Raw genomic sequence first — 25,322 nt, 5'->3', positions numbered from 1 at the left:
GGAGAGAAAAAATGGGTTTGATATCGAAGAAAATTGATAGAAAACAAAGAACAGGATCACTCCCGAAACCTGTCCGTAGACACCGTGCTATGATTTTATGGCACATTGTCGGTGTGCGTTTTTCCGGCAAGTTGAGGCAGTGAATGTCAGATAGGTATTGCCCAGATTTTGAGTGTAGTCGGTTGTGGTTCATTCAAGGTGAAACAACAATAGCGTGTGTTGTGTAGTACATGGGCCGGGGCCCTTGTAGCTGGGGGTGCTAGGCGCCCCATTTGCCCCGGATATGCCCCGCTGTGGAAAACGTCGGTGGTCCAAATTCAAAACCGTCAATTGCAGCTGAGGAGAAGTACGGGTCGCCATTTGTGGCTAGGGTACCCGCATGATCCCATTTGTATTCCTTTGAACATCCCCTGTGATCAATAAAGCAGTTTCTTGCCGCTCAAAAAAAAAAAGCTGAGGAGAAGTATGTCTCAGAAAAGAAAAAGAAAAACTCAGCAGAAATATCGGACAGAACCTGTCTCTGTTTTTTGTGTCAGCTTGAACTGGTCTACAAAGTTGCTGCTTGAAACAGCTAGAACACGACTAAAAGCAGTATTGCTGTCACTTTTTTTTTCTATTTTGTTTTGGATGACCAGCCGTGAAGTTTCACCTTGAAGGAACCACTCTAGTATTTGGTCCACGTACGTCGTCTCAGGAAGCGCAGCTAATCTCTGGTGTAGGGATGACATCCCCAGGGTATGGATACGGGTGGAGTTTCTCCATACTCTTACCCATCCACGCTGAACTTACCTACCACTCATTCCCATATCCATCAAGGGTATAACTTTTTCCCATACCCATCATCCGACAGGGTATATGGGTACCCGTGGATAAAAAATACCGCATTTACAACACGTCAAATTGAGTAGAAAATACATTTCAAACCACGATGTACAAAGACACATTCTTAAAAAAACTTGCACATAAAGCAACCCATAAAAATGTTAAACAAGAACACATAATCATAAATAACAACACATAGTCATACACTTTAAGTTCACAAAATCACGATTAATTATAGAGATAATTTGAATGCACATTAGAGTTTTTACCTAGTGTGATTAGGGGGAAAGTTAATATGTTAGAATATTAAAGGAAACCCGCTTGTCAACATTTTAGATGGGTACATGGGTAAGCGGGCATGGGTTATACGATCCCATACCCATACCCTCTCTACCCGATAGGTGTGATATTTTTTTCATTTAAGTACCCATTGATAATTTTGTGTCCCATACCCTTACCCTCTCTACCCGATGGGTGTGATATTTTTTTCATTTAAGTATCCATTGATAATTTGTGTCCCATATCCTTACCCTCTCTACCCAATGGGTGTGACATTTTTTTCAAGTACCCATTGATAATTTGTGTCCCATATCCTTACCCTAATACGGTTTTTTCCCTCGGGGTACGCGGGTAATGGAGACCCATTGCCATCCCTACTCTGGTGCAGAGCGAGGGAGCACCACTGCACGAGATTTTGTACATCTTCGTGGAAGAGAAACTCTCTCGTGTTCGGCATTCATTTTATAGCATCATCAGGCAAACCTCGGTAGCGTATCAGCAAAATGATGCCAAAATACCAGTTATAGTTATTGCGGTAAAAAATGGCGGTCTGAATTCAAAACCAACAATTGCAAATGCAGAGAAAGCATCAATCAGACCCCGTATGCGTGTCAACTTGGACTAGTCTACATTAGGAGTTTGTGCTGGAAATGGGAAGAGAAAATGATCGGAACCACTAGTGTCACTTACTTTAATTTTGGCTTGTTTCTATTCTATGGCCAGTAGCTCCACGAATATTTTGGTCTAGGTCTTCCGTACATTTTCGTGGAGGAGAAACTTGTCACCGTAGGAACGTTTACCCATCCAACATTCCCGAGAGTAAACGGACCAGGTAAACAACAAAGAATTCGTACCTTGTCGGTACGTGTCCCGCGGGCGGAGCACCACTCACTCTGGACGCTGGACATGCCACACGAAATATAGTGGCACCACCCCATTGGACGAGGAGTTCAGGCCAGCCTGGTCCATGGAATTTAGAATAACTATCCTCCAATGCTAGCGTGTGCACGCTGCACATCTTCAGCCCACGGCCATGACCGGCATGCTACGGTCCACGGCGCCCGTCCCCGCGTCTTTGGCTCCTTCAATTCAACTTGTTGACTCGTCGCACGTACGGTGCGGCCATGACCGCCTGCATAAGCACGATGCTTCCGGCGCTTCGGCGGGGAGCACGACTTTTCCTAATCCCATGGATATAAATATGGTGCACTGCCGTGCACCTCAGCCACCAACAACGCCGTCGATCGTCACACAAGTGCCGAAGACAAGCGAACCAGCCGACTGAACAACTTTCGTAAAGAGAGTTAAGGTCTTAGTTTGAGGTTGCCAAGGTCAATCGTAACCACCATGCCGCCGGCCATGCAAGTAGCGGAAGGGGCCGGGCTGAGAAGCAACGGGCCCCGGATCCTGATGAACGCGGCGCAGCGTGCCCTCAGCCGTGGCGCGTCGTCGTCGTTGGGGAGCCCCAGGTCGCCTCCGCCCTCCTACGGGAACATCGTTACAGTGCTCAGCATCGACGGCGGTGGCGTGCGCGGGATCATCCCCGGCACCATCCTTGCCTTCCTCGAGGAGAAGCTCCAGGAGCTCGACGGGCCCGAGGCGAGGATCTCGGACTACTTCGACGTGATCGCCGGGACGAGCACCGGCGGGCTGGTGACGGCCATGCTCAGCACGCCAGACGACGCGGGCCGTCCGCTCTTCGCCGCCAAGGACATCAACAAGTTCTACCTCGACCACTGCCCGAGTATCTTCCCTCAAGCCAGGTACACAATAACACAAATCGCACGTGCAAATCTCCTGCATCCATGATCGACCATCCATCTTGATGTATGTGTGTATGTTCTGTGGTGCAGCAAAGGGCCCTTCAGCTTGATGAGGAGCATGATGGGACCCAAGTACAACGGCGAGTACCTCCACTCCGTCGTCAAGGAGCTGCTCGGCGACACGCGGGTCGGCGACACGCTCAACAACGTCGTCATCCCAACCTTCGACATCAAACTCCTGCAGCCCACAATCTTCTCCACTTACAACGTACGTGATGTGTGAAGAACATGTTAATAAGCAGTTGCTTGCACGGTTGCACCACGCTTGCTGATTTATATATGAAACTCGTATGTAGGCCATGAAGGATAAATCGAAGAACGCTCTTCTATCGGACGTCTGCATCAGCACGTCCGCTGCGCCGACCTACCTCCCCGGCCACCATTTTCTGACAGAGGGCGAGGACGGCACGCCCCGGCAGTTCAACCTCATCGACGGTGGCGTTGCTGCAAACAATCCGGTGAGTTCGTCGTGCTAACACGACACGCCACCTCAATTATAGTGAGACTTGTTAACCTAATTAATTAGCTTATCATCTAATAGTATAACAATTAACTAACTGTCATCCGGTTATGATGTTGATGTATGGAAACAGTTGACTATCATCCGGTAATGATGTTGATGTATCGAACATTCTCTGTTTGACAACTGACGTGGATACATTACAGACCCTGCTGGCAATGACGGACGTCAGCAAGCAGATCCTGATGGGAAACCCGGACTTCTTCCCCATCAAGCCCGCGGACTATGGCAAGTTCATGATCCTTTCGCTTGGCACCGGTACTGCCAAGATTGAAGAGAAGTTCGACGCTGCCGAATGCAGCAAGTGGGGCCTTCTTGGGTGGCTCTACAACAGGGGCGCCACGCCCATCATCGATAGCTTCAGCCAGGCCAGTGCTGACCTTGTGGACATCCACGCCTCTGTGCTCTTTCAGGCGCTTCACTGCGAGAAGCGCTACCTCCGGATCCAAGACGACGAGCTCAAGGGTGAGACGGCCTCCGTCGACGTGTCAACGCCGGAGAACCTCAACCGGCTCGTCGACATTGGCAAGGCACTGCTCAAGAGGCAGGTGTGCAAGGTGAATGCTGAGACGGGCAAGAATGAGCCCGACCAAAACAGGGGCACGAACGAGGAGGAGTTGGTCAATTTCGCACGCATGTTGTCTGAGGAGCGCAAAGCCAGGCTTGGGAAGGAGGGCGATGTTGAATTATAGAGACTTGGGTCACTCCTTACTATTCGAATTTGATGAGCCCGACGAGCACTATTATTATTTGTATAGATATATTCGTGTACATATTCATTCATTTATCCGATGGTCATATATATCTGTTGATTTATGTAGATACCCATTCATTTGTCCAATGTATTTGTTATATAAACTACTGCTTATATGGCACGAATGTGCTAATTTGTGAACTTCTTTGATTGTTCCAACATGATGAGTAACTGTCACTTAGTTTTTTTCTCGACCTTGATTAAGATAGTTAACCATGTAGTTTTGACAATCAACGGACTGGTCTTATATATCATTTAGAAGTTTATAAGTTGCATATTCATGTAGTGAATAAAATGCACCTACTTTTCTGCCACTTTCCGTCTTTGGGATCAAAATCTATGTACTCATCTAATCTCTGGGGAAATAAGAAATCAAATAAAGTCAAGGGGAGAAGCCCCTCCTACGGAATCGATAACAGCTTAGAGTTATGAATCGGATCTGATGTACCTCATAAATGCTCGGATCGGTAAGTGTGGAGCATTGAGATGGCCTTGTATTCATGAATCTAGCCATTAGCGAACACTCTTTTGATCGCTGGAAAGTGGTTCTTACACTCCCAACATATCGCCGAAAAATCTGAAATAAATCTAGAAAAACTGAGCACCCGCAACAAGTCTAGGACTTGAACCCGCATAGATAGATTCCACCACGTGCAACGTAACCAATTGAGCTATGTTTAGTTCGTTCAACAAGACTCAACTTGAAACTGTTTCCCACTCCACTAGGTACATGGATTCTAATAATCACACAACAAGAAAGCAAGAACAAAGTGGGTTATTCAACTCCTCAAGAGGAAGACATTATGCATGTCGACAAGGGGAGGCCTTGGATACATCTCCACAAATGAAGGGCTTAGAGTGGGGAAGGAGACTATGCTCAATTATCCTATTTTTAGTTTTTCATATGTAACCCTAATGAGAGGTGGAGAAATGGTACAGTTCTATACATAACTCTAGGTTTAGATGGGCCAAACTCACTTAGGAGCAACCACGTGTGACGTGTGCTAACTTCAGTCTGCACGCATGCAGATGTTTCAACATGATGTTTCTTTAGTGTGTTGATGATTCATAATCCCGCCAAGCACTAGGATTGATCCTGATAGTACTGGGATTGAAGCCGGTACCACCAGGGTTTCTCTCTAGAACACTGAGGCTCGGTCTTGCTAGTTCTCTAGAACCGTGCATAGCACTGCGATTGTGGCCGGTAGTACCAGGATTGAGGCCAACATCATCGGACTGTTCTCTGATGAAATTGCCGTTAAGTGTTTCAAGTTACCCTCATTGTTTCTGTAAGCTTCAATCTTGAAGGCGGTGATGCCTTTACATACATCTTCACGCATAGCTTGCTCTTCCTTCGCTTCCAAGCTTTCTCTCATGTTGATCACTTCCTCCTTTGCTAAAGATGCAAAGGATAGGAGTGTCGAAGCTGCCCCTCGTCGGCGTGAGCGCCGATGCCGCGAGGATGCTCGCCGGAAGCATCTGATGCTATGATGGCAACCAAGACCTTGCTCTGACGGGCGGGCGCGGTGACGGCAGATGCTGCGACGGCGGCCAACTCGTCACGCCGGTCTCCTCCCAGTGCCTGCTGCCACCGTGGCTCCGCTCCGGCACTGCTTGTCGCCCCCAACCGGATTCGGCCGCCTGCTGTCCTCCATGGTGTGCAGTGGTGGCTCGGTTGCTCGCAGATCTGGCTGTGGTGATTAGAGACATTGCTCCGCGTTCGTCGGCCCGTCGCGTATCGGGCTCCTGGTGACCGGCCTGTGCGCACGGGGGCAGCCTGCGAGGCGGACCCGTGGCGGAGGCACAGGAGGCAGTCTGGCGCAGCAGCGGTAGCCTGCTCAGGGTCGTACTCGGAGCCCCAAGGCCCAATAGATCGCGTGAAACGTTATTTCCCTGACACCACTTATTCGCGAAGTACGGGTCGAATACCAAAAAGCATAAGGACTTTTTTGCAAAGTTGCCACGATGGTGAATCGCGCGAAGCAGTCTGCGCTTTATTAGTAGTAAAGATAAAGATTTTTTATTGTATAAGTTTACATTGTTTTCTATAAATTTGGTCAAACTTTATAAAGTTTGAATTCAGTTAAAGCTAATATGGGGACTAAATAAAAACGAAAAGAGTTGCAGGGATGAAAAGGTTTCAAATTACATATATAAGCAACCATGTAGAGAAAAAAGATTACAAATTGGTCCATAAGGGACACACACACACCACCCGCCGCTGCACAGGAGCTGCTACAAGCTTCAGAAAGGCTTTCAAGTTCCAAGTCTTTTCGATTGACTGGAGGAGGCCTTGTCCACGACAAGCCGGCGCTCCGGCTGCTACCAGCAAGGCGGCGACACCGCCAATGGCCTGCGGCAGACACTAATGACCCCTCTTGGCTCACGGGCACAAGTAGCAGATGAAAGAAGAAGCCTAGGCCAACGAGCAGATCGAAAGATAGCAGGAAAGATTATTGGAACGGAAAACCTAGCTAAAGGACCTGCAGGCAGGCATGGATATCTTCTCCAACTCTCGGATAGAGGAGTGGAAGAGCATGGATCCAGACATATCCGAAGGTTATTTGACGCAGCGGCCATGAGACCCACCTCATCACTGCCGTCAGCGAGGGAGACACCGACCACCTTGAGAAGGTAGGCAAAGCAAAGGCAGGAGCGCCTCCTCGCCCCCTGACCTCTCCGGAAACGAAGGAGCAACTAGGAAGGAACAAGTAGTAGTTAACCTACAGGTACAGGAGGAAGCCCATTGGGCCAACGGCACCTCCCTACAAGTAGTAGTTAACCTACAGGTACAGGTACAGGAGAGAAGGCGGATCTGGGGCATGAGGTTCCCTCTTGCCATCTAACGGCAATTGGGCCAACGGCACCTCCCTCGTAATGCTGCTGCTGCTTCTTGATATGTTCCTCGGAGCGCGAGGCGAAGTCTGCACATATACATGCACTGCGTGTAGTGGGAGGAGCCAAAGCATTCCGATTGGCACTCTCCGATGGACCTCCCCTCAGCCGCCGTAACGGCGACGAGGATGAGTACGAGGACTAAACACCACACAACAGAGCTGCGATTCTAACCCATGGCCCATGTGTGTGTCTACCAAGTACTAACTGGCTTCAAGCTGATTGAGATATGCCACCAGTACAGTACGTACGTCTGGTATTTGTAGAGGCGTGGCTGGAACAGAAGAGTGGATGAGGCCGGCCAGAGCAGGGGAGACATGCATGCATGTGCATGGCCAACACACACCACGGAGGTGTTTGGTTGGGGCTCCGTTAACGTAAATGGTAACGTAATCAGGTTACCCCGCATTTGCGGCTGTAATGGGACTGTCGCTGGTTTGTTTGGTTCACTCATTCAGGTAACGGTAACAAAGAGACAAGAAAAGAAAACTGCGATTAGGGTTGCCCCTGCGTGATTCTCCAGCTCCACGACCAAGACCTGAGGACGTTGCACGCGTGGTTTGAGGACAGATTTGCTGCGGCGGCCAGCGGCACAACGGCAATGGAGACGGCCATGGTGGTACGGCGGCAACGGAGGTGGCCGCGGCAGTGGACGGCAGCCATGGTGGTACGGCTGCAGCGGCCGCGGCCGCGGCGGTGGACGGCAGCCCTGGTGGTACGGCGACAACGGCGGCGGCGTCCATGGTGGCTCGTGCGAGGCAGACGCAAAAAATGTTGAGGAAGAAGAGGAAACAGACGTGGGCGAGAAAGGTGGAACGGGGATGGGATCGCTTAACGGCCAGGTGTGGGCGTAATCGTTTTTGTATAGCGCTGTAACCGATTACGCGGTTTGGGATTCCAGCCCGACTCAAACCAAACACACGTAACGGTAATGGATATCGCTGTAATCAGGTCCCGGCCAGAAACTGACGAAACAAACACCTCCCACGTGTATCATCCATCGAGGCCGGCCGCATCCGACATTTGCGCGCGGGCATCGGCGTCAGTCTCAACAATACATCTAGTATCAACTCCCTCCGTGGAAAGGAGAGGAGCGGATGGGCGACAGCTTGGGCGACAGCGTGGGCGATGCGCCGACGGCGGTGTGGCAACCAGCTGTGGCGGGGAAGACGGGCTGGCCCGTGGCCCGGCGCAACGCGAGCGTGCCACAGGTGAGCGGCGGGGAGGGCCGCGCCGGCTCATCGGCAGTGGGGGACGCAGGTCGCCAAAATCGCTTCTGGGCGCTGGCGTCGGAGGACTCGGATGAGGAGGACGAAGGCGGGGAGCTGGATCCGGAGCGAGGCCTGTGCGCGGCGCCGGCAGGGCCGTCGATCGGCGACTTCGTGGCTCTGGCTGCGAAGCAGGACGGTGCTGCCTCGCGCTCGGGGCGCGGGCGTCGCTTCGCGCCGGGCGGCCGTGGCTCCAGATCCATGGCGTATCGCATCTGGCAGCCGCCGCGGGAGTTCGCCTCGGGCTCGGGTGCCGGCGGTTCGTCGGGGGCGGCGACGTGCATTCGAGCCAAGGCGGCGGCGAGCCTGACGGTGTCGCAGACGGAGCTGTCCAGGGAGGACTGGCCGCGACTGCCGGCGTCCCCTGTGGCGGCGGCGGTGGAGGCGGCGGGGGCGCCGTGCGGTCCGGAGCCGATGCGCTTGGCACCAGGCCCTAGGGTTGGGTCGGGTGGGCCGTTGGTGGGGGCCCCTCCGGGGTTGGCGACGGGCGTGGGGCTGGAAGCGGCTTCTGGGCCTGGGCCGTGTGGGCAGTCTGGGGCGTTTTCCGACCCTCCTGTGGGACTTGGACTGGAGACGTCCTCAGACCCGCGGCCTCATGTTTCCCAACGGCCCAACGCGCCGCGGCCCGACACTGGCCCGATCACTGGCTATAAGTGGGTGAGGAGGGGCTGCCTGGATCCCCGTTTAGGGTTTCCAGCCACCACTCGCGAGGTGCGGCGCCTTGCACACTCCGCCCGCTCGATCCAGATCTGCCCCCCTCCTCCCCCCCTGCTCCAGTCCTTCGCGGCGGTGGTGATGGGAGATAGACGTGCGGACAAGCGGCCGATGGAGGTCTCAGATCCGGAGGCGGAGCGGCGTAGGGAGCGGGAGCTACGTGACAAGGCGAAGCATGTGATGTGCGAGCGTTCGGGTGGTCGCGAGGCCAGAGATGAGAGAGGTGGATCCCGCGACCAGGGCGGGCGCGAGGGGGATTGGGGTCCTCCTCCCCCGTGGTGGATCCAGCAACAGGAGCGCAAGAAGAAAAAGAAGGTTCAGCAGCGGCGTCGAGAGCTTGAGAGGAAGCCCGAGCCGCTCCCCAGCGGTGGTGGGGGCCACGGGGACCCAAAGGCCATGAAGCCGCGGGCAGCTCCACTGGCGGTGGCGCTGACCTCTGCACCCAAGGGTACGGCGGAGGAACCCATCCCAGTGGAAGTGGCGCCGGACGTGGAGTGCTTCAAGTGCGGGTGCCCTGGCCACTTCCAGTCTCAGTGCAAGTTCTTGCCCCTGTGTGTGCTCTGCAAGGAAGAAGGGCATGCGTCCGCACACTGTCCAACAAGGGGCCGGCAACTCCACTTCCAAATCATGGGCAGCGCCATTTCTGGGGAAGGATTTTTCTGCCTGGAGTTCGAGGACGTGGACGAGTCCGAAGCCCCCATAGATGCTCGCATCAAGAACGCGGCCATCTTATCTGCGGAGCCGGGGAAGCTGAACCTACGGATTCTCAAGCAAGAATTGAAACACATGGTGACAGGCGACTGGGACTGGCAGGTTTCTCAAGTGGGTGATGATGACTTCGTGGTGGTCTTTCCTTCTGCAGATCTGTTACACATGGCGAAATCTAGTGGTAAGTTGTTTCTGTCCATCAATGACATCACTGCGCGGGTGCGCGACATGTTACACGAGGAGGTACAACCCATGGTGATGCCGGAGACTTGGCTGCGTCTCCATGGCATCCCAAAGAAACATAGGCGTGAAGATCGCATCAGGGAAGGGTTCCGAATGCTGGGCAGGCCAATTGTGGTCGACGAACTTTCTCTGATCAGGTTGGGGCCTGTCCGGATGAAGCTTGCGTGCAAAGCCCCAGAGAAGCTCAATGGAGTTGTCGAGGTGTGGTTCAACCACGAGGGATACCAAATCAAGGTGGAGCGCGAGACCCTGCCCAAAAGGGGTGGTGAGCGGGCCGTGCTGGGAGCGGGCCCTGCCAACCCTCCTGACAAGAACGCGAATCCGGGCGCTCGGTCGCTGGGCATCGGAAAACACGGCAGGGCCGAACTAGGCAAGGAGTCGCAAGGGTGCGAGGGCGGCCCTCGTGGTGCGGAGAACCAGGATACCATGATGCCGGACAGGGGAGAGGACCAAGACGACAGCATTCAGGACACATCCATTGACACGGAAACTTGGGACAAGCTGGGTGCGCTGTCGGCCGAGATTGGTGCCATGGGGGTGGCGACTCAGGACACCGCAGTCAGCGGGCCCCCGCTAGCCAGGTCGCTGGAGCTTACATTCAACGAGTACGAGTCCAACCATGGCCCATCCCAGGTGGCGGCGACTATGACTGGCGCGGGCGGGGTCTCCTCTGTTGTCTCTCCCTCTCTTCCAATCCCTGCCTCCCCAGTGGCCGTGGGGGCGGACTCTGGTTGCGTGGTGAGCGAGCCAGCTGACAACACGCCTGCTCCGCGCCGAGGCTCCAACAGTGGGGGCAGGCAGCCGAAGAAAACGGCGGGGAGGAAACCGGCGAACAAGCAGGCGATGGTGGTGGCGGAGGCGGAGAGTTCTGACCTTGGTGGTGAGCTGGGCGCAGCGCTGGGGACGACGGGGACTATCAACGAGGCCAGGCGCACCAAGGCGGTCCCGGTGGTGCAGCGCGCCCCGAGCGTTCGGGCCAAGGCCAAGCTCGGCGACCTCTCTTCCTTGGAGAGCGCCAAACTCCGCATCACCGACAAGAACATGGACACCGCAGGTAACCCCTTGCCCTCTTTTCGCATTCTTAATGCCTTCTCGGATGAGCACCTGGTGAGCATTCTAGATGATTGCGGGGTGGAGACCCGTGGGGCGCAGTCCGATATTTTATCTCTTGTGCACGCTAGGGAAGAGGCGCAGGCTGCGCTGGCGGCCGCTGCTGTGCGCTGTGCTAGCAACAGCGAGTTAGCCATTGTGCCAGTAGAGGCTGTTGATGCGAGAGTGCCCGACGAGGTGACACTAGCTAGGGAAGCTAGTGTCCTTCCTTCTAATGGCCGAGCAGCGGCTAGGAAGAGAGTGGCGAAGGCGGTGACCTCTAGAGGTGTGCGCCTACGTAACAGGGTGATTTAGATGCGTTACATGTTCTGGAATATCCGTGGTTGTGGCCACGGTGGTCGGCGCACGCAGCTTAGGGAACACATGGCCAAAGAGCATATCGACGTGGTTGCGTTACAAGAGACGATTAAATCTGATTTTACCTTCAGGGATTTGCTTGCTTTTGATCCTCTACAACGTTTTGAGTGGCAGTGGGTTCCCTCTGTGGGTCATTCTGGTGGCATTCTGTTGGGTTGTAATAAAGATGTATGTGATGTTTTGCATTGGGATGTTGGTGTTTTCCTTTTACCTGCTACTATTAAACATCGTGTTTCTGGTCTGTCGTGGGTGGTCGTGTGTGTCTACGGGCCGGCTGACCACTCCAGATCGCCAGCGTTCCTGCTAGAACTTACCAACCTGGTCGGGGCCAAAAGGGATATCAACCTCCCTGCGGTGGTAGGGGGAGACTTTAACTTAATTCGCTCGGGGGCGGATAAGAATAATGCTCATATTGACTGGACAAGGGTGTCCTTATTCAATAATGCCATTGCGGCAGCAGCATTGCAGGAGGCCGCATGGACTGGTGCCAGATATACCTGGACTAACAAGCAAATGCAGCCGGTCCGTAGCGTGCTAGATAGGGTCTTTTTTACTCCGGAATGGGAGGTTCTGTTCCCCATGTGCTCCCTCGTGGCGGAGACGCGCATCGGATCTGACCACGTCCCGCTCATTTTCTCCTCAGGGGAGGAGCTCATCCGTCGTAGCCCTAGGTTCTACTTCGAAACGGCGTGGTTTGAAGCAGAGGGATTTACCCCGATGGTGGTTGAGCGTTGGGGCGTGATTTGTGCTCACCTGGGACCCCAACGCGGTCCAGCAGAGTGCTAGGTCGCGACTGCTGGCAAGCTGCGTGCCTACCTGCGTGGGTGGGGCGCTAAACATGGTAGCGAGTCCAAGAAAGAGCGCGCGCGCATAGTTGAGACTATTTCGCTGTTAGATATGGAGGCTGATCGCCGGCCTTTCTCGGAGGCCGAGTGGGCGCATAGGTACGCATTGGAAGATCAAGTTACAGCGATTTTGCGCGCGGAAGAGGAATATTGGCGACGCAGGGGCGGAGTCAAATGGGTCACGAAAGGAGACGCAAACACTGGATATTTCCATGCCTACGCGAACGGGCGGAAAAGGAAATGCACCATTCTGCGCCTCCAAACAGACCAGGGTGTTCTGCTGGCACAGGACCAAATCGTGGCCCATATCTACGAGTTTTTCATAGGCCTTCTGGGGACGGCCGTTGAAAAACCTTTACGCCTTCGTGGTGATTTGTGGGATACCGCGGAGCGTGTCTCGCAGGAAGAGAACGATAGGTTAGCCCTTGCATTCCTTCCTGAGGAAATAGACCAGGCATTACACGGCATGAAAACGAGCACGGCGCCTGGGCCGGACGGTTGGCCGGTGGAGTTCTTTAAGAAATTTTGGCCCTGCCTTAAGCACTTGTTTTACGATATTGTCAATGGCTTCGCTCTAGGCAGGGTGGACCTCTCCCGGCTGAACTACGGAGCCATTTGCCTTATTCCTAAGGTCAAAGGGGCGGATAACATTAAGCTTTTTAGACCCATTACCTTGATCAACGTCCCTTTCAAAATTTGTGCGAAAGCGTATGCATCGCGCTTGGCTCCGGTCGCTCAACGAGTGATTAGCTCTAGTCAAACGGGTTTTCTCAAACATCACAACATCCTCGAGGGACCAATTGCGTTACAAGAGATCGTTCATGAGTTGAAAAGGGCCAAGGCACAGGGAGTGCTTCTCAAATTAGATTTTGAGAAAGCGTACGATCGCGTCAACTGGGAGTTCGTGCGAGAAGTCCTCCTCAAAAAGGGTTTTGAGGCAGGATTCGTTCACCGCATCATGCACCTCGTGTGTAGTGGGCACACGGCGGTCAATATCAACGGCACAATGGGCAAGTTCTTCCGTAACAAGCGCGGTCTCCGTCAGGGAGACCCAAGCTCCCCGCTCATCTTTAACTTTGTTGCGGATGCACTGGCGGCCATGATTAATAAAGCGAGGGCAGCGGGACACATTAAAGGGCTCGTAGCGCATCTGATTCCGGGTGGGGTCACGCATTTGCAATACGCAGACGACACGATGCTCTTATTCGAACCCGACGACCACAGCTTAGCTACCACCAAGCTACTTCTGCTTGCGTTCGAGATCTTATCAGGGCTTAAGATCAACTTCCTGAAAAGCGAAGTGATCACCATTGGGATGGATGATCTAGCTAGCTCGCGGGTTGTGAATCTCCTTAATTGCAAGCTAGAGAGCTTTCCAATTAAATACTTGGGCCTCCCGATATCGACCAAGAAACTTACCATAGCGGAATGGGAACCGCTTTACGGGAAGGTCGCTAACAGAGTGAGCCCTTGGAGGGGTAGGTTTATGTCCTCGGCGGCGAGGCTAATCCTAACCAACTCGAGCTTATCTTCCCTCCCTATATTCACTATGGGGATGTTCCTTCTAGCGGATGGGGTTCACACTAGACTCGATACTCCTCGCTCCCGGTTCTTTTGGGAAGGAGCCGGGACCAAGCGCAAGTATCACTTAGTGAAATGGGCAGCTGCGTGTAGGCCAAAAAAAATTTGGCGGCCTAGGTATTACGAATTCTAAACTCATGAACGTGGCCTTGCTAACTAAGTGGTGGTGGCGTCTTGCCCAAAACGAGTCGGGGCTCTGGGCAGACATCCTCCGAGCTAAATATTTCCCGGAGGGAAATTTGTTCAAGGCTAAAATAAACGGCTCGGCCTTTTGGAACGGGATCCAAGCGGTTCAACCGGCGTTTTCAGTAGGTGCGCAGTTCCGGGTAAACAACGGCAAGTCCACACGGTTCTGGCTCGACCATTGGTGGGGTCAGGAGCCGTTATGGCAATCTCATCCGGAATTGTACCAATTGGCAACGGACACTAACATTTTCGTGGCCGATGCTTTACGCGTCCAACCTCCAGCCATCTCGTTCATTAGGAATCTAGCGCCCAGGGAGGCTGCAAGCTGGGGCGCTTTGTCGGACGACTTGGGTGGTCTGTCCCGTGGTATTGGGGCGGACACGATCTCGTGGAAGTTGACCGCTTCTAAGAGCTTTTCGGTCAAGTCCCTATATGACAAGCTATCTGCGGTAACTACATTAGATATAGCTAGGGGGCTATGGAAGGCTGCCATTCCTCTCAAAATCAAGATCTTCTTATGGCAAATGTTTCGCAACCGCTTACCTACGTCGGACAACGTTGCCAAACGAAATGGGCCGGCGGACGGCACGTGCACCACTTGCGGTTTAGGGGAAAACGCGAACCATGTTTTCTTTGGTTGTGTGCTTGCTAGATTTGCGTGGAGTGCGGTGAGAGACGCATTCAATCAAAATTGGAACCCTTATTCTAGCCACGACATGCTGTCTATCCTAACGGCGCAAAGAGGGGCCAATGCTCGGATAGTTTGGAGATGCGTTGGGGCGCTTCTTTGGTCCCTCTGGACGATTCGTAACAAAATTACGATTGAACACAAGTTCCCGTCCCACCCCGCTAATATTATCTTCAAATGCCATATTTTCCTTCAGGTTTGGGCTCCACTGGGGAAGAAGCGTGACATCGAGCGCATGAAAGAGACTATGGAGCTGATCAAGACAACCATGGTGAAGGCGCGGCACGGGACGATGGCTGCTCCTTGATCCTACTCGTTTTGCTAGCTTTGGCCTTGATGCTCCGCTTTTGTGTTCCTGAACATGTGGCTGTGATCTTATTAGCTTTATCTTGAGCCATGGGCTCGCTTGACTGACTTTATTTGGCTTGTAATACTCTATGTGTGGATTCTGCCTGGTGGCTTTATTAAGTTAAAGTCGGACGCTGCTAGCGTCTATGTTCCAAAAAAAATCAACTCCCTCCGTAAACAATTAAGGAGGAGTATCAACTTGCTAAAGGAAGAATTAAATAGCTTCCACTTTCATCAACTGGCTCGCTAGCTAGCAAGCTAAATACAGACAAGGTGTTGTCCCAGAGAAGGGTAGAGAGGAGATGGTCGTGAAGGCAGAGAAGATTCTACAGGTGGCTCGTAGTTCTGAACTCCGTGGCGGTGTGGAGCATTCGTGATGGTGGAGGAATTGCTCTACTGTTCTTTCTCCCGCGCAAGCTTAATTTCCCTGTATGAAAGGTTTTCGGTTTGTATGACGTTGGTCCTTGCTGTAGATCTATACTTCTTCACTCTCTCTCTCTCTCTCTCTCTTTTTCTTTTTTTCTTTTTTTGCGGAAAATTTCAAAGTAGTACAGAGCACTGTAGAAGTAAATAAAATTACAGCAAGGTCCTCAAACCACACAACAACCACAGCTGCCGCCTAAGCGAGTTGAAGGCACGCCATTGCCGCCGCCGCCGCTCCACTGCCGGAGCCAACACCTTGTAAAGATGACCATGGCGACCGTGAAGTCTGCGGCCATAAGACCAGAACCCCGATAAACCGTCGTTGCCAAGGAATCTTCGCCAGGAACCACAGATCCAGCACCCCCTACACACCAGTACCCCAACTCCGCTGTCCCTGGAGGATTTTTCAGTGAAACGACGAAGAGGAGAGGTAAAAATATGAGATCGCTATGACAAAAACTTGATGCACATCATGTATAAACAGGACACTCTTCCACCACATGTAAGGGTTTATAACGAAAACAGCCATCTCACACACACAAATCATTTTTTAAAATATTTTAAACTTATTACTTTTTCCATGAGTAATAGATGCTATTTGGAAGCCCCGTGCTCAAATTTGCAGATTTTTGAGTTGGTTTGCTATTTTCGCGGCAATTGAATTTTCGGCAACTAAAATGGGCAAAAACTAGTGGCAGGTAGTTAACCTTGCCCGTCAGTGCTCACTTTCATTACGTGCGCAAATTTGGGGACACTTGTGGCGGGCGCTTATACTCCCCCGCCACTGCTATGCTAACAACAGTGGTGTATATGTTTTGCTACCCGCCACTGCTGCGTTTCAAAAATAGCAGTGACGGGTGCCTTCCTTTGCCCGCCACCAATTTTAGGCCACCTGTAACACTTTTCTCAGTAGTGAACTGTGGGACATGAGATAGAGAGAGATTGGAATGTGAGGAGACTGCAGAGTGCGAGAGATGTGGGTAGTGGTGATGGGTGGTGAGGGGTTAGCTGCTAGGGCTCACGATGTTTCTGTACAAGATGTTTCTAATGGGCCTAGCGAGCCGGTATTTTTTGGTGGCAGGTGTAGAAAACGATCCGCCTCACAACAGTACAGACACAAGCGCTCATATACACGCGCATACACTCACCCCTATGAACGCACACATGCACACATTACCCCTATGAGCACCTTCGAAAGACTGAGCCGGCATATCATCTTGAGATTTATGAAGTCACCGTAGGCGTCTCGTCGTCAACGAGAACGTCTCTTCCCACTGAATGCGCATCACAGGAAATACTAAAATAAATTCAGAAATAAATGCGAGCACCAGAATTTGAACCCTGGTGGGCTGGGGATACCACAGTCCCTCTAACCATCCAACCACAGATTGGTTCAAACATCTACCTGTTATCTGTAGACATTATGTCCGAGTCTATGTGGGTGGTAAAAATGTGGCCCCACCTCGAATGTCATTACGTTCGAGTCGGATTAAGCTATCAAAGACGGGGTTTTTAGCCCCACCTTGATAACTTGCTTTGCAGTGATATCCCTTTTTTGTTGGCTTTTGGTTGTGATATCACATATTGTATGTGAACATTGAGCGTGCATCCTGCAAATTACGAAGTGACAAGATTTTCTTTTTTTTTGGTGCTGCTCAAACCTGGGCAGTTTTTCTGTTTCCTCCTTCCTTCATCTTATTTGTAGCTAACAGAACATAAATAAACAAAAGAAACGAAAACACGGAGACACTGCAGACATGCATGGCTTCGCACGCAACAAAAGAAAAGAAAGAAAACAATAGCACGTCGACAATGCCAGCCGTTATTATGCATACCCCCTTCGTCCCAAAATAAGTGTCACATACTTAATAAAACTTTGTACTACTAAATTTGTATACTAGGTTTGCGACACTTATGTTGAGAGACAACTAAAACCGAGCTAGTAAAAAAAAATGATGGAAGAAATATGAATGGCGGGCACTAGCTAGCCCGCAAAGCAGGCTAGTATTTCGAAGAAATACGGCGCCCCCAAGCTTGGATAGGCTTAGAAAGGCACTTGTGCTGGCTTGGCCAGATTCCAGCACATCCGCCAGCACTCAGCGAACGACTTGGCCTCAGACGCCGTCGCGATGAGGAGGAGCAGGCATACACACAACACAGCAGCGATGCGCTTCGAGCCCATGGCTGGAGTATCAACTGGCTACAAACTGATTGAGATACACTAGCACAGGTACGTACCTACGTACGACGTGTGGTATTTATAGAGGAGGTGGCCGGAACTGCGGAAGAGTGGATGAGACCGGCCGGAGTGCGTGCATGTGCATGGCCACGTGCATCATCCATCGAGGCCGGCCGATCCGACATTTGCGCGCGGGCCGCATGCATGTGCATGGACAAGGCGTCAGCGCGCACGGCGCTCGATCTGTTGTGTCACGACTGGACTTGTTACGTCTGACCGCTGGCCACTTAGAGCATCTACATCGGCGATGGACAAATCTAACCCTCAATATGTCCGCGGGCATGTCCGGACTTGTCCATGGACAGGAGGAGCAGGCTGTCCCTAACTTGTCCTCGTCCGCAGCCGTTTCTCTGATATCCAAACCCTTAAATTCATACACAAACATGCAACATGAATCAACACATGTAGTTTCATACTTCATACCGGACATAGGACATTGTTGGACATAGGACATGTGTTGTGCGTGCTTCATTTCTGTGTTGGGCTTGTTGTGCTGTGCCCATAGCTGAACCTTGTGTAGTGTTTGTGTGCGTGTGTGTTGGACCTTGCCTGCGGTGGCGTTGTGTGTGTGTGTGTTGTTCAGATGGTACCATGTTGACTTTGTGCTCGGTGGTTTGCTTTATTTATAAAGCGGCGCGAAAGCCTTTTTCGGTATAGGACATTGTTCGTACATGGCATATGAAACTAAGACATAGCTAGCATAGGGGAGCTCAACCACGGCAACCCTTGCCCCTGACCTTGTCTTCATGGTCGAGGAAGTGACGGTCGAAGAAGCAATAAGGATCTAGGCGGATCTGCTCGATGTCGTAGCTGGATGTGTCGGACATGGCACTAGGCATGTTCAGATCCTCCTCTTTGGTGGAAGGCCAGTGAAGGCACGAACGGCCCGGGCTTGCTCGATCGCGAGGCCCGAGCTGCCCGGGCTTTCCGTTCGAGAGTATCCGGGCACGGTAATCCTCGTCACCGGCCACCACTGCGTGATACACCTTCTCCCTATCATGACGGGCATGCCGAGCCTCGACCACAGACGCGCTTTCACACTCGGAGCATCCATGGCACTGAGCATTGCTCCCATTGGCCTCAGAGTCCAAGCCCGACATCACCGGGACAAGTACCCATCACCTAGGATACGCTAAGCTTGGGGCGTCGGAGCCTTCTGCCAGGGACATGCTCAGCTGCACTCACCAGCTGTAGTGACGAAGCGTCCGCTAGATGCGCTGACACCGCTAGATCCCACCCGGAGTGGAGGTGCTGGTAACTGGCTAGTGGATCCGCGGCTAGGACGCTCCCACGCCAAAGCTCCGTTTTCCTCCAGGGAATGGCGGACTCCGGCCAGGAGGCTCTCTCCTCCTCGTCTGAGCACTCCATGGTGGACGGATCCCAGTCAACGGATCTGGACCAGTCAGACTCAGGTCTGCTGCCGGAGTAGGCCATCGTGGAGCGAAAGGGGGAGGTGGGGCTAGAGTGGAGTGGAGTGCTCAAGAGTGAGGACTAGAACTTTGTGCAGGGTGTCGACGGGGTGGGTTATATGTAGCATCGAACTGGTCCAGCCTACACCGGTTCGGCGTGACGAACGTGCCTAGGCTTGTCCGAGGTGCCCCATATCCATCCTACATATGGGCTGGATATGAGGGTGTCGGACAGCCCGGACGTTTAGGAGGAAAGTGGGGAGGGCTCGTTAGGGTGGTCTTTTTGCGTCCAAGCGGTGTCCGAGCAGTCCGCCTGTTTAGGAGAGAAGTTGGGGGTCTGATTAGATGCTCTTACTTCACGTACTACTCCCTAGAGGAGAAGTATACACTATCAAGTAGCTAAACGAATAAGTAATCAGCTAGTTAGCGAGCTAGATACAGACAAGGTATTGTCAACTATCCATTTGTAATACATGGTAACTCGATATTCTTGTTAAAACAAATACATAAATAGATGGTACAATCAACTATAACTTGTGTAAAATAAAATGTAAGTGTGTTCTTTCTTTACATTTTGAAAACAATAAAACATGTGAATCGTGTGGCAATGTAATGTTTAAAAAGAGAAAAAATATTAGATTGAAGTCAAGGGAATGAGATTTTTAATAAAATAAAGTGAAGCATGAATAATATAGATTTGCATCCTGTGTCCAACGCATATACCGTCCATAATCATGCAAAAAGTTTGCGTAGACCAAAGACTGATAGTTACATATTGTACTTATAGTTACCAGATTTCTATGATAATTCATTGAGCTGTGAAAATTCCCACAAGATCATCAAAGCTACATCAATTGCTTGTTTAGTAACCATATTCTAATCTAATCATGCTAAAGGCAACTCTTGACACTTTATTAAACAAAACAAAAAGAAAACGCACTAACTTAGGGAGGCTCGACTTTTGTTTGAAAAAAGAGAGGCCCCTCTCCGATTTCGGCCAGATCACCAAGGAAGTAACAGAAAACTAAACAACCTACGATCTGATAATGAGACAGGGACTGAACTAAATAAAACAATACAAGGTTGTGTCACGTGAGCTTTAATTATAGCCATATAACTTTGTAAGTCTTTCATTTCATTGCTTACCTAAGCTATGGCTTTAGCTTTAGTACTGTTGGATAAATAAGGTAAAGTTCGTACGATTGCATATAATGAATGATTGTCATATTTATAAAAAGAACTTTCAAATTAAAATAGAAGTGTGGTCCACAAAGTCAAGCATTTTAAGATCATCATCCTCTACTTCTCTAATGTACGGTATAAAATTGGGTAGGAGTATTGGCAAATTGAGTTTTTGCCACGTAGATCATATCTGAACGTTTGAAGGGACATGAGCATTAAATGATGAGCCTATATATCTCTCTTGTAGACAATACAAGCTGCTTCATATACTGAGTAATTAAGGAGCGGTGATGGGCTCAACTCGAACTTGGAGTAGTAGTCAGTACACATACATACATAGTACTTCCTCCGTCTAAAAAAACTTGTCCCTTAAGTGGATGTATCTAGTACTAACTTGGAGCTAGATACATCCATTTGAGGGACAAGCTTTTTCGGACGGAGGGAGTACAATAATAGGACTGTTTCTTATACGGTACAGAAGCCATCAACCGAAGTATGTAAACACCAGGTGAAACCCTCCAAATTAAGTAGACGTACTGCACGGCATAGAGAGGCTGAGCTCCAGGTTCACTTGAGCGAGGCACCTGCTGTCGGCGTCCGACAATGCCCAGTCGTCGAGTCCGTCGTTGGAGAAGGAAGGACGGCCCCGGTGCTCCCGGCGCACTTCATTTGGAATTACCCTTGGCAGATGCTCGCCGTGCTGATCATGTGACGAGGCTAGCAAAGCCTGCAATAGCACACGATGGCTGTCGGGGTCGGCGCCGCCCGTGCGCCTCCTCATCGCCGGCGAACCCCAGTGGGCCTCGACCTCCTCGCCCGTCCTCCCAGGCAGCCTCCCGGCGATGATGGACCAGCTGGATAGATATAGTCGTGATTCGTCATCAGCAGAACATAACCAGAAGCTAGCTACTAGCTACGGATCGCTATATGCATCGCAAGCACGTAGCTAGGTAGGTACCGGTTTCCGAGCAAAGCATGCAGCTTGATGAGGAGGTCCTCCTCGTCCTCGGAGAAGTTCGTCGTCGTCCCAGCAAGTAGCCCCCCTGTAGCCATAGCCGGCTGCAGCGACCGCGCATCACTGATAGTAGTGGTCAGGCGCTCCGTGACAAGCTTCGGCCGGCGGCGGCTCCTCGCCGTCGTCGGCTGCCTGCTCGGACTGCGTCGTGGCTCCCTCATGGCTAGTAGCTGGTACGTGTGCTAGCTTGCGATGGTTAGGTCGACTTAGATAGCTAGCTAGGGGTCGAAGGAGGAGAAGATGAGGTGTGTGTGGCAATGTTGGCATATAAAGCGTGCGTGCATGAGCTTATTTTTGGCAGTTGACCGGAAGTAACAGCAAGACCGGCCGGTTGGATCGCTGCAGCTGTACTACTGGACGACGAGCCGACGATCGAGCTAGCTAGCCACGCCCACGCGCGTGCGCTGCCGCTTTTGTTAGTTGCGGCTTGTGGCATCGTGTGCTGCGTGCATGCGCGCACGTACGTACCGGTACTACTGTAGCCTGCATGCCGCCTTACGGTCGGCAGCACCGCACCTACCCGCAAATATCCCTCACAGGTCCAACTATGATATCCATTTATATTTCGGCCTATAATATCTGGTACAGTGCAACTACGATATCCATTTATATTTCAGCCAAATATGAGATAGCCCAAGTGAAAAAGGAAAAGAAGTAATGTTTTTGTCTCTCAATTTATTTGATTTTTTAAACTAAATATATAGGAATTGCTTCCTATGATGTATTTTTCTAGATTTTTTAAATAAAATTACGTACAATGCCAAAAGTCTTAGAACTAGCTAAAAAGTAAAAAAAAATTGGTGGTTTTGGAATCTCGATGTACTAATTTATATTATGTTTGAGGTTTATTTGTACTTCTCATCAACTTTGCTAATATGTCTACATACTTTTCACAAAATAAAGTAAAGAGGAAAATAGTCAAAAAAGTAAAGAAAGAAAAATGACGGCTGGTACAAAGCCGAAGTCCTTTCTAACTAAAGGCGCCCGTGCCCATCCAGCCAATTAGGCGCAGCTACCTCACCCCGTATCCTGATGTACCAGCCAATTTGGTTTCCTGTTTGAGAATCTCGCGTATTTCTCACACCTGGTCCCACCAATTTTTTGTCACACAAATGTATGGATGGCCCATGGTGCATTCATGGTTGCACCAATCTCTCTCCTCTATCTCTCTTGCATAGCATTTATTTTTTAGGGGCTTTTAGATGCTTCATATAAATTAAATCAAAATTATGTATTGGTCCTTTTAATATATTTTTAATCCTGGCAATAAGACCTCTCCAACAGTACCAATGTTGGATATTTTTGAAAACCTTGTAAATTTCACCGTTCCACAAAATTGATTGAAATAAATTTCACAAATACCAAAAATATTGCAAACAAATTGTTCAATTGCAATAGAATGTTTTGTAGTTATTTTAAAAAATCATCGAAAGTGAAAACGGATTCAAAATGTTTATTTCAATTAGCAACTATAATAAAATGAATTCTTATTTCAAAATGTCTTTTTAAAAAAAACTCGATTTCAATTGTTTCAAAACACATATTTTAATTATTTTAACTTTGCTATCTTGGAATATTTGTGCACATTTGCCATTTTAACTTGAAATATTTCATAGCTCGGATATTTCACATATTTGAAATACTTCTAAAACATACATCTCCGTAATTTTAGCACATGTTTAACTTTCACTTATTTGAAATATTTAATAGGTTATATATTTCATGTATTTCAATTTTTACAACATTTAAGTCTGTCATTCTAATAATTTCATTTATTTCATGAACTATATCTATTTCAATTAAAATGATATCAAATATTTAAAATCAGTTGATTTGATTATTGAGAAAAAATAATTTCAATTAATTCCGTCTAGTTATTTGAATTATTTCCATCAGGTGATTATAGTTACTTCACACTTAAGTTTCAATTATTTAAGGCAAATATACATAAATAAAGTTATAATGATTTTTTATAAATAAATTTTAGTTATTTTAATTTTTTGAATATTTAAAATATGTCAAGTAATAAATGTTTTGTTGCATTTATATATTTCATGAAAAAAAATACTAATTTCAATATCTATTTCAATTTCACATGTTTTAGATATGGCATAGTTAGCTTGATTCACTTATTCGAAAACTTTCACATATTTCATATTTTCCTTTTTCAAATATCTTTGAAACACATATCTCAGTGACTTCATCTCCTATTTCAATTTCATTTATTTAAATATTTTCACATATCACATATTTAACTTATTTTAAAGTATTTGCATATGCGGAATAAGTTTTCACTTGTTTCATCTATTCCAATATTTTACTGGATCACTATTTCACTATTTTGAATTTTCTTACATGTGTGAAATAAAGTAATTTAAATATATCACTTATTTAAACAGATCACTGTTTCACGATATAACCAATTCACTTATTTTGAAATATTTCACATTGTGAAATAAGTTTTTGACTTGTTTTCTATGTTTTAGTAGTTTACCAGATGATTATCTCGGTTACTTTGAAATATCTTACTTATGTGAAATAAACAATTTTTCATATTTCATTATATCGCTATTTCACATTCACTTTTTTGAAACATTTCATATTAGTGAAATATTTTTCATTTATTACATCTATGTCATTTATGAGTAAAATTGGTTTTAGTCTGTCACTTATTTCATTATGTCAACTGATTCTAAAACCAATAAGACTTACTGATTTATAGCTTCACTAACTTCAATTATTCCATAGATTAGTTTCAATGATTTGGGATAGTTGACTAACTTCTCATATTTTATTAAATTTCTTATTTAAATCATTTCAAAGATAATGCAATGTATATGAAACTCATGTCAAATATTACTGAAACATTAAATTAAAACTAGTTTAAATGTAGCCAAGATTGATCTTATTTTGAAGATCTTATTTGGGTACGAATTCAAATACAAAAAAGGTTCACAATCTAACTTTTGGTCTACAAGATATCATTCAATAAAAAATATTCAAAGGTTTGGTTTTGATTAAGTTGATTCTAGATGCATCTCTCTCTCTCCATCTATCTCTCTCTCTCCATCTATCTCTCTCTCTCTATCTATCTACTCCCTTCGTTTCTTTTTACTCCGCATATAAGATTTGGTCAAAGTCAAACTACACAAAGTTTGACCAAATTTATATAAAAAAATATGAACATCTACAATACTAAAACTATATAGTATGAAAATACGTGTCAAACTCTACAAAGCTTGACTTTGAACAAACTTTATATGCGGACTAAGAAGAAACGGAGGGAGTATCTCTCTCTCTCTCTCTCTCTCTCTCTCTCACACACACACACACATAACTGTACCTTTGTGGAGCCTAACTGGACTATTCTACGAAAAAAATATCCATGTGAGGACGAAAGTGTTCTTCTAATCCCAAGCTCATCTGCTCCTCCTATGAATAGTAAAATCATAGAATATAGAAACAAAATCAAAACTTCCAATTTTTTTACAACAAACATTGTTTCGTTTGCACCTACGTGAAAGTTTTTGTGATGAAATTTCATTCGTGGAGGTCTAGGAAAATATAAGAAAATGAGCACTCCAAAATGCCTTCAAAAACAGTCTTTTTGGAGCATTGAATTTGTTTTTTCACCCACAACATTAGTAATATTTTTGTGGCAAAAAACATTCTGAATGGTTTGATATCTGTGGCCAAAAAAATTCTGAATGTTTTGATATTTTTAAACTATGTTATTGTTAATTATGGTGCATTTGAGCTCGTGTGTAAAAATTACATGTCCAAGCCTCTCCGAAAATGGATTTTGTGCTCTCGGGAGCACATGTTCCGTTTATTTCATAAAATGAATGTTCCAAAAGTTAAAAAATGGTGTGTAGATTAGGGTGAGTCATGTATTCTCAAGTTTTTGTGATAA

General features: G+C 48.7%; 2 protein-coding genes across 2 annotated transcripts; one reads left to right on the top strand and one right to left on the bottom strand.

Moving 5' to 3' along the window:
• Positions 1–2,320: 2,320 nt before the first annotated feature.
• LOC109786830 (patatin-like protein 2) lies at positions 2,321–4,343 on the top strand. Its single transcript, XM_073509817.1, has 4 exons — positions 2,321–2,864; positions 2,955–3,132; positions 3,221–3,382; positions 3,591–4,343. The coding sequence occupies exons 1-4, from the start codon at positions 2,449–2,451 to the stop codon at positions 4,134–4,136; spliced, it is 1,302 nt and encodes a 433-aa protein (XP_073365918.1). The 5' UTR covers positions 2,321–2,448; the 3' UTR covers positions 4,137–4,343.
• Positions 4,344–20,603: 16,260 nt separating this feature from the next.
• On the bottom strand, positions 20,604–21,634 carry LOC109786827 (transcription repressor MYB4). The gene is made up of 2 exons (XM_020345391.1): positions 21,353–21,634; positions 20,604–21,248 (listed from the first exon to the last, which is right to left on the bottom strand). The coding sequence occupies exons 1-2, from the start codon at positions 21,568–21,570 to the stop codon at positions 20,918–20,920; spliced, it is 549 nt and encodes a 182-aa protein (XP_020200980.1). The 5' UTR covers positions 21,571–21,634; the 3' UTR covers positions 20,604–20,917.
• Between the last annotated feature and the right edge of the window lie 3,688 nt (positions 21,635–25,322).

Source organism: Aegilops tauschii, chromosome 3 (assembly GCF_002575655.3).
Source record: "Aegilops tauschii subsp. strangulata cultivar AL8/78 chromosome 3, Aet v6.0, whole genome shotgun sequence".
Taxonomy (NCBI): Eukaryota; Viridiplantae; Streptophyta; class Magnoliopsida; order Poales; family Poaceae; genus Aegilops; species Aegilops tauschii.
This window is presented reverse-complemented; position numbering and strand designations above follow the sequence as displayed.

Bases quoted from the DNA above. Each gene is read 5' to 3' on its own strand.
- LOC109786830 (XM_073509817.1), top strand. From the start codon at position 2,449: ATGCCGCCGGCCATGCAAGTAGCGGAAGGGGCCGGGCTGAGAAGCAAC. The intron at 2,865-2,954 runs GTACACAATAAC...TCTGTGGTGCAG, and splicing joins AGTATCTTCCCTCAAGCCAG to CAAAGGGCCCTTCAGCTTGA. The intron at 3,383-3,590 runs GTGAGTTCGTCG...GATACATTACAG, and splicing joins GCGTTGCTGCAAACAATCCG to ACCCTGCTGGCAATGACGGA.
- LOC109786827 (XM_020345391.1), bottom strand. From the start codon at position 21,570: ATGAGGGAGCCACGACGCAGTCCGAGCAGGCAGCCGACGACGGCGAGG. The intron at 21,249-21,352 runs GTACCTACCTAG...ATATCTATCCAG, and splicing joins CATGCTTTGCTCGGAAACCG to CTGGTCCATCATCGCCGGGA.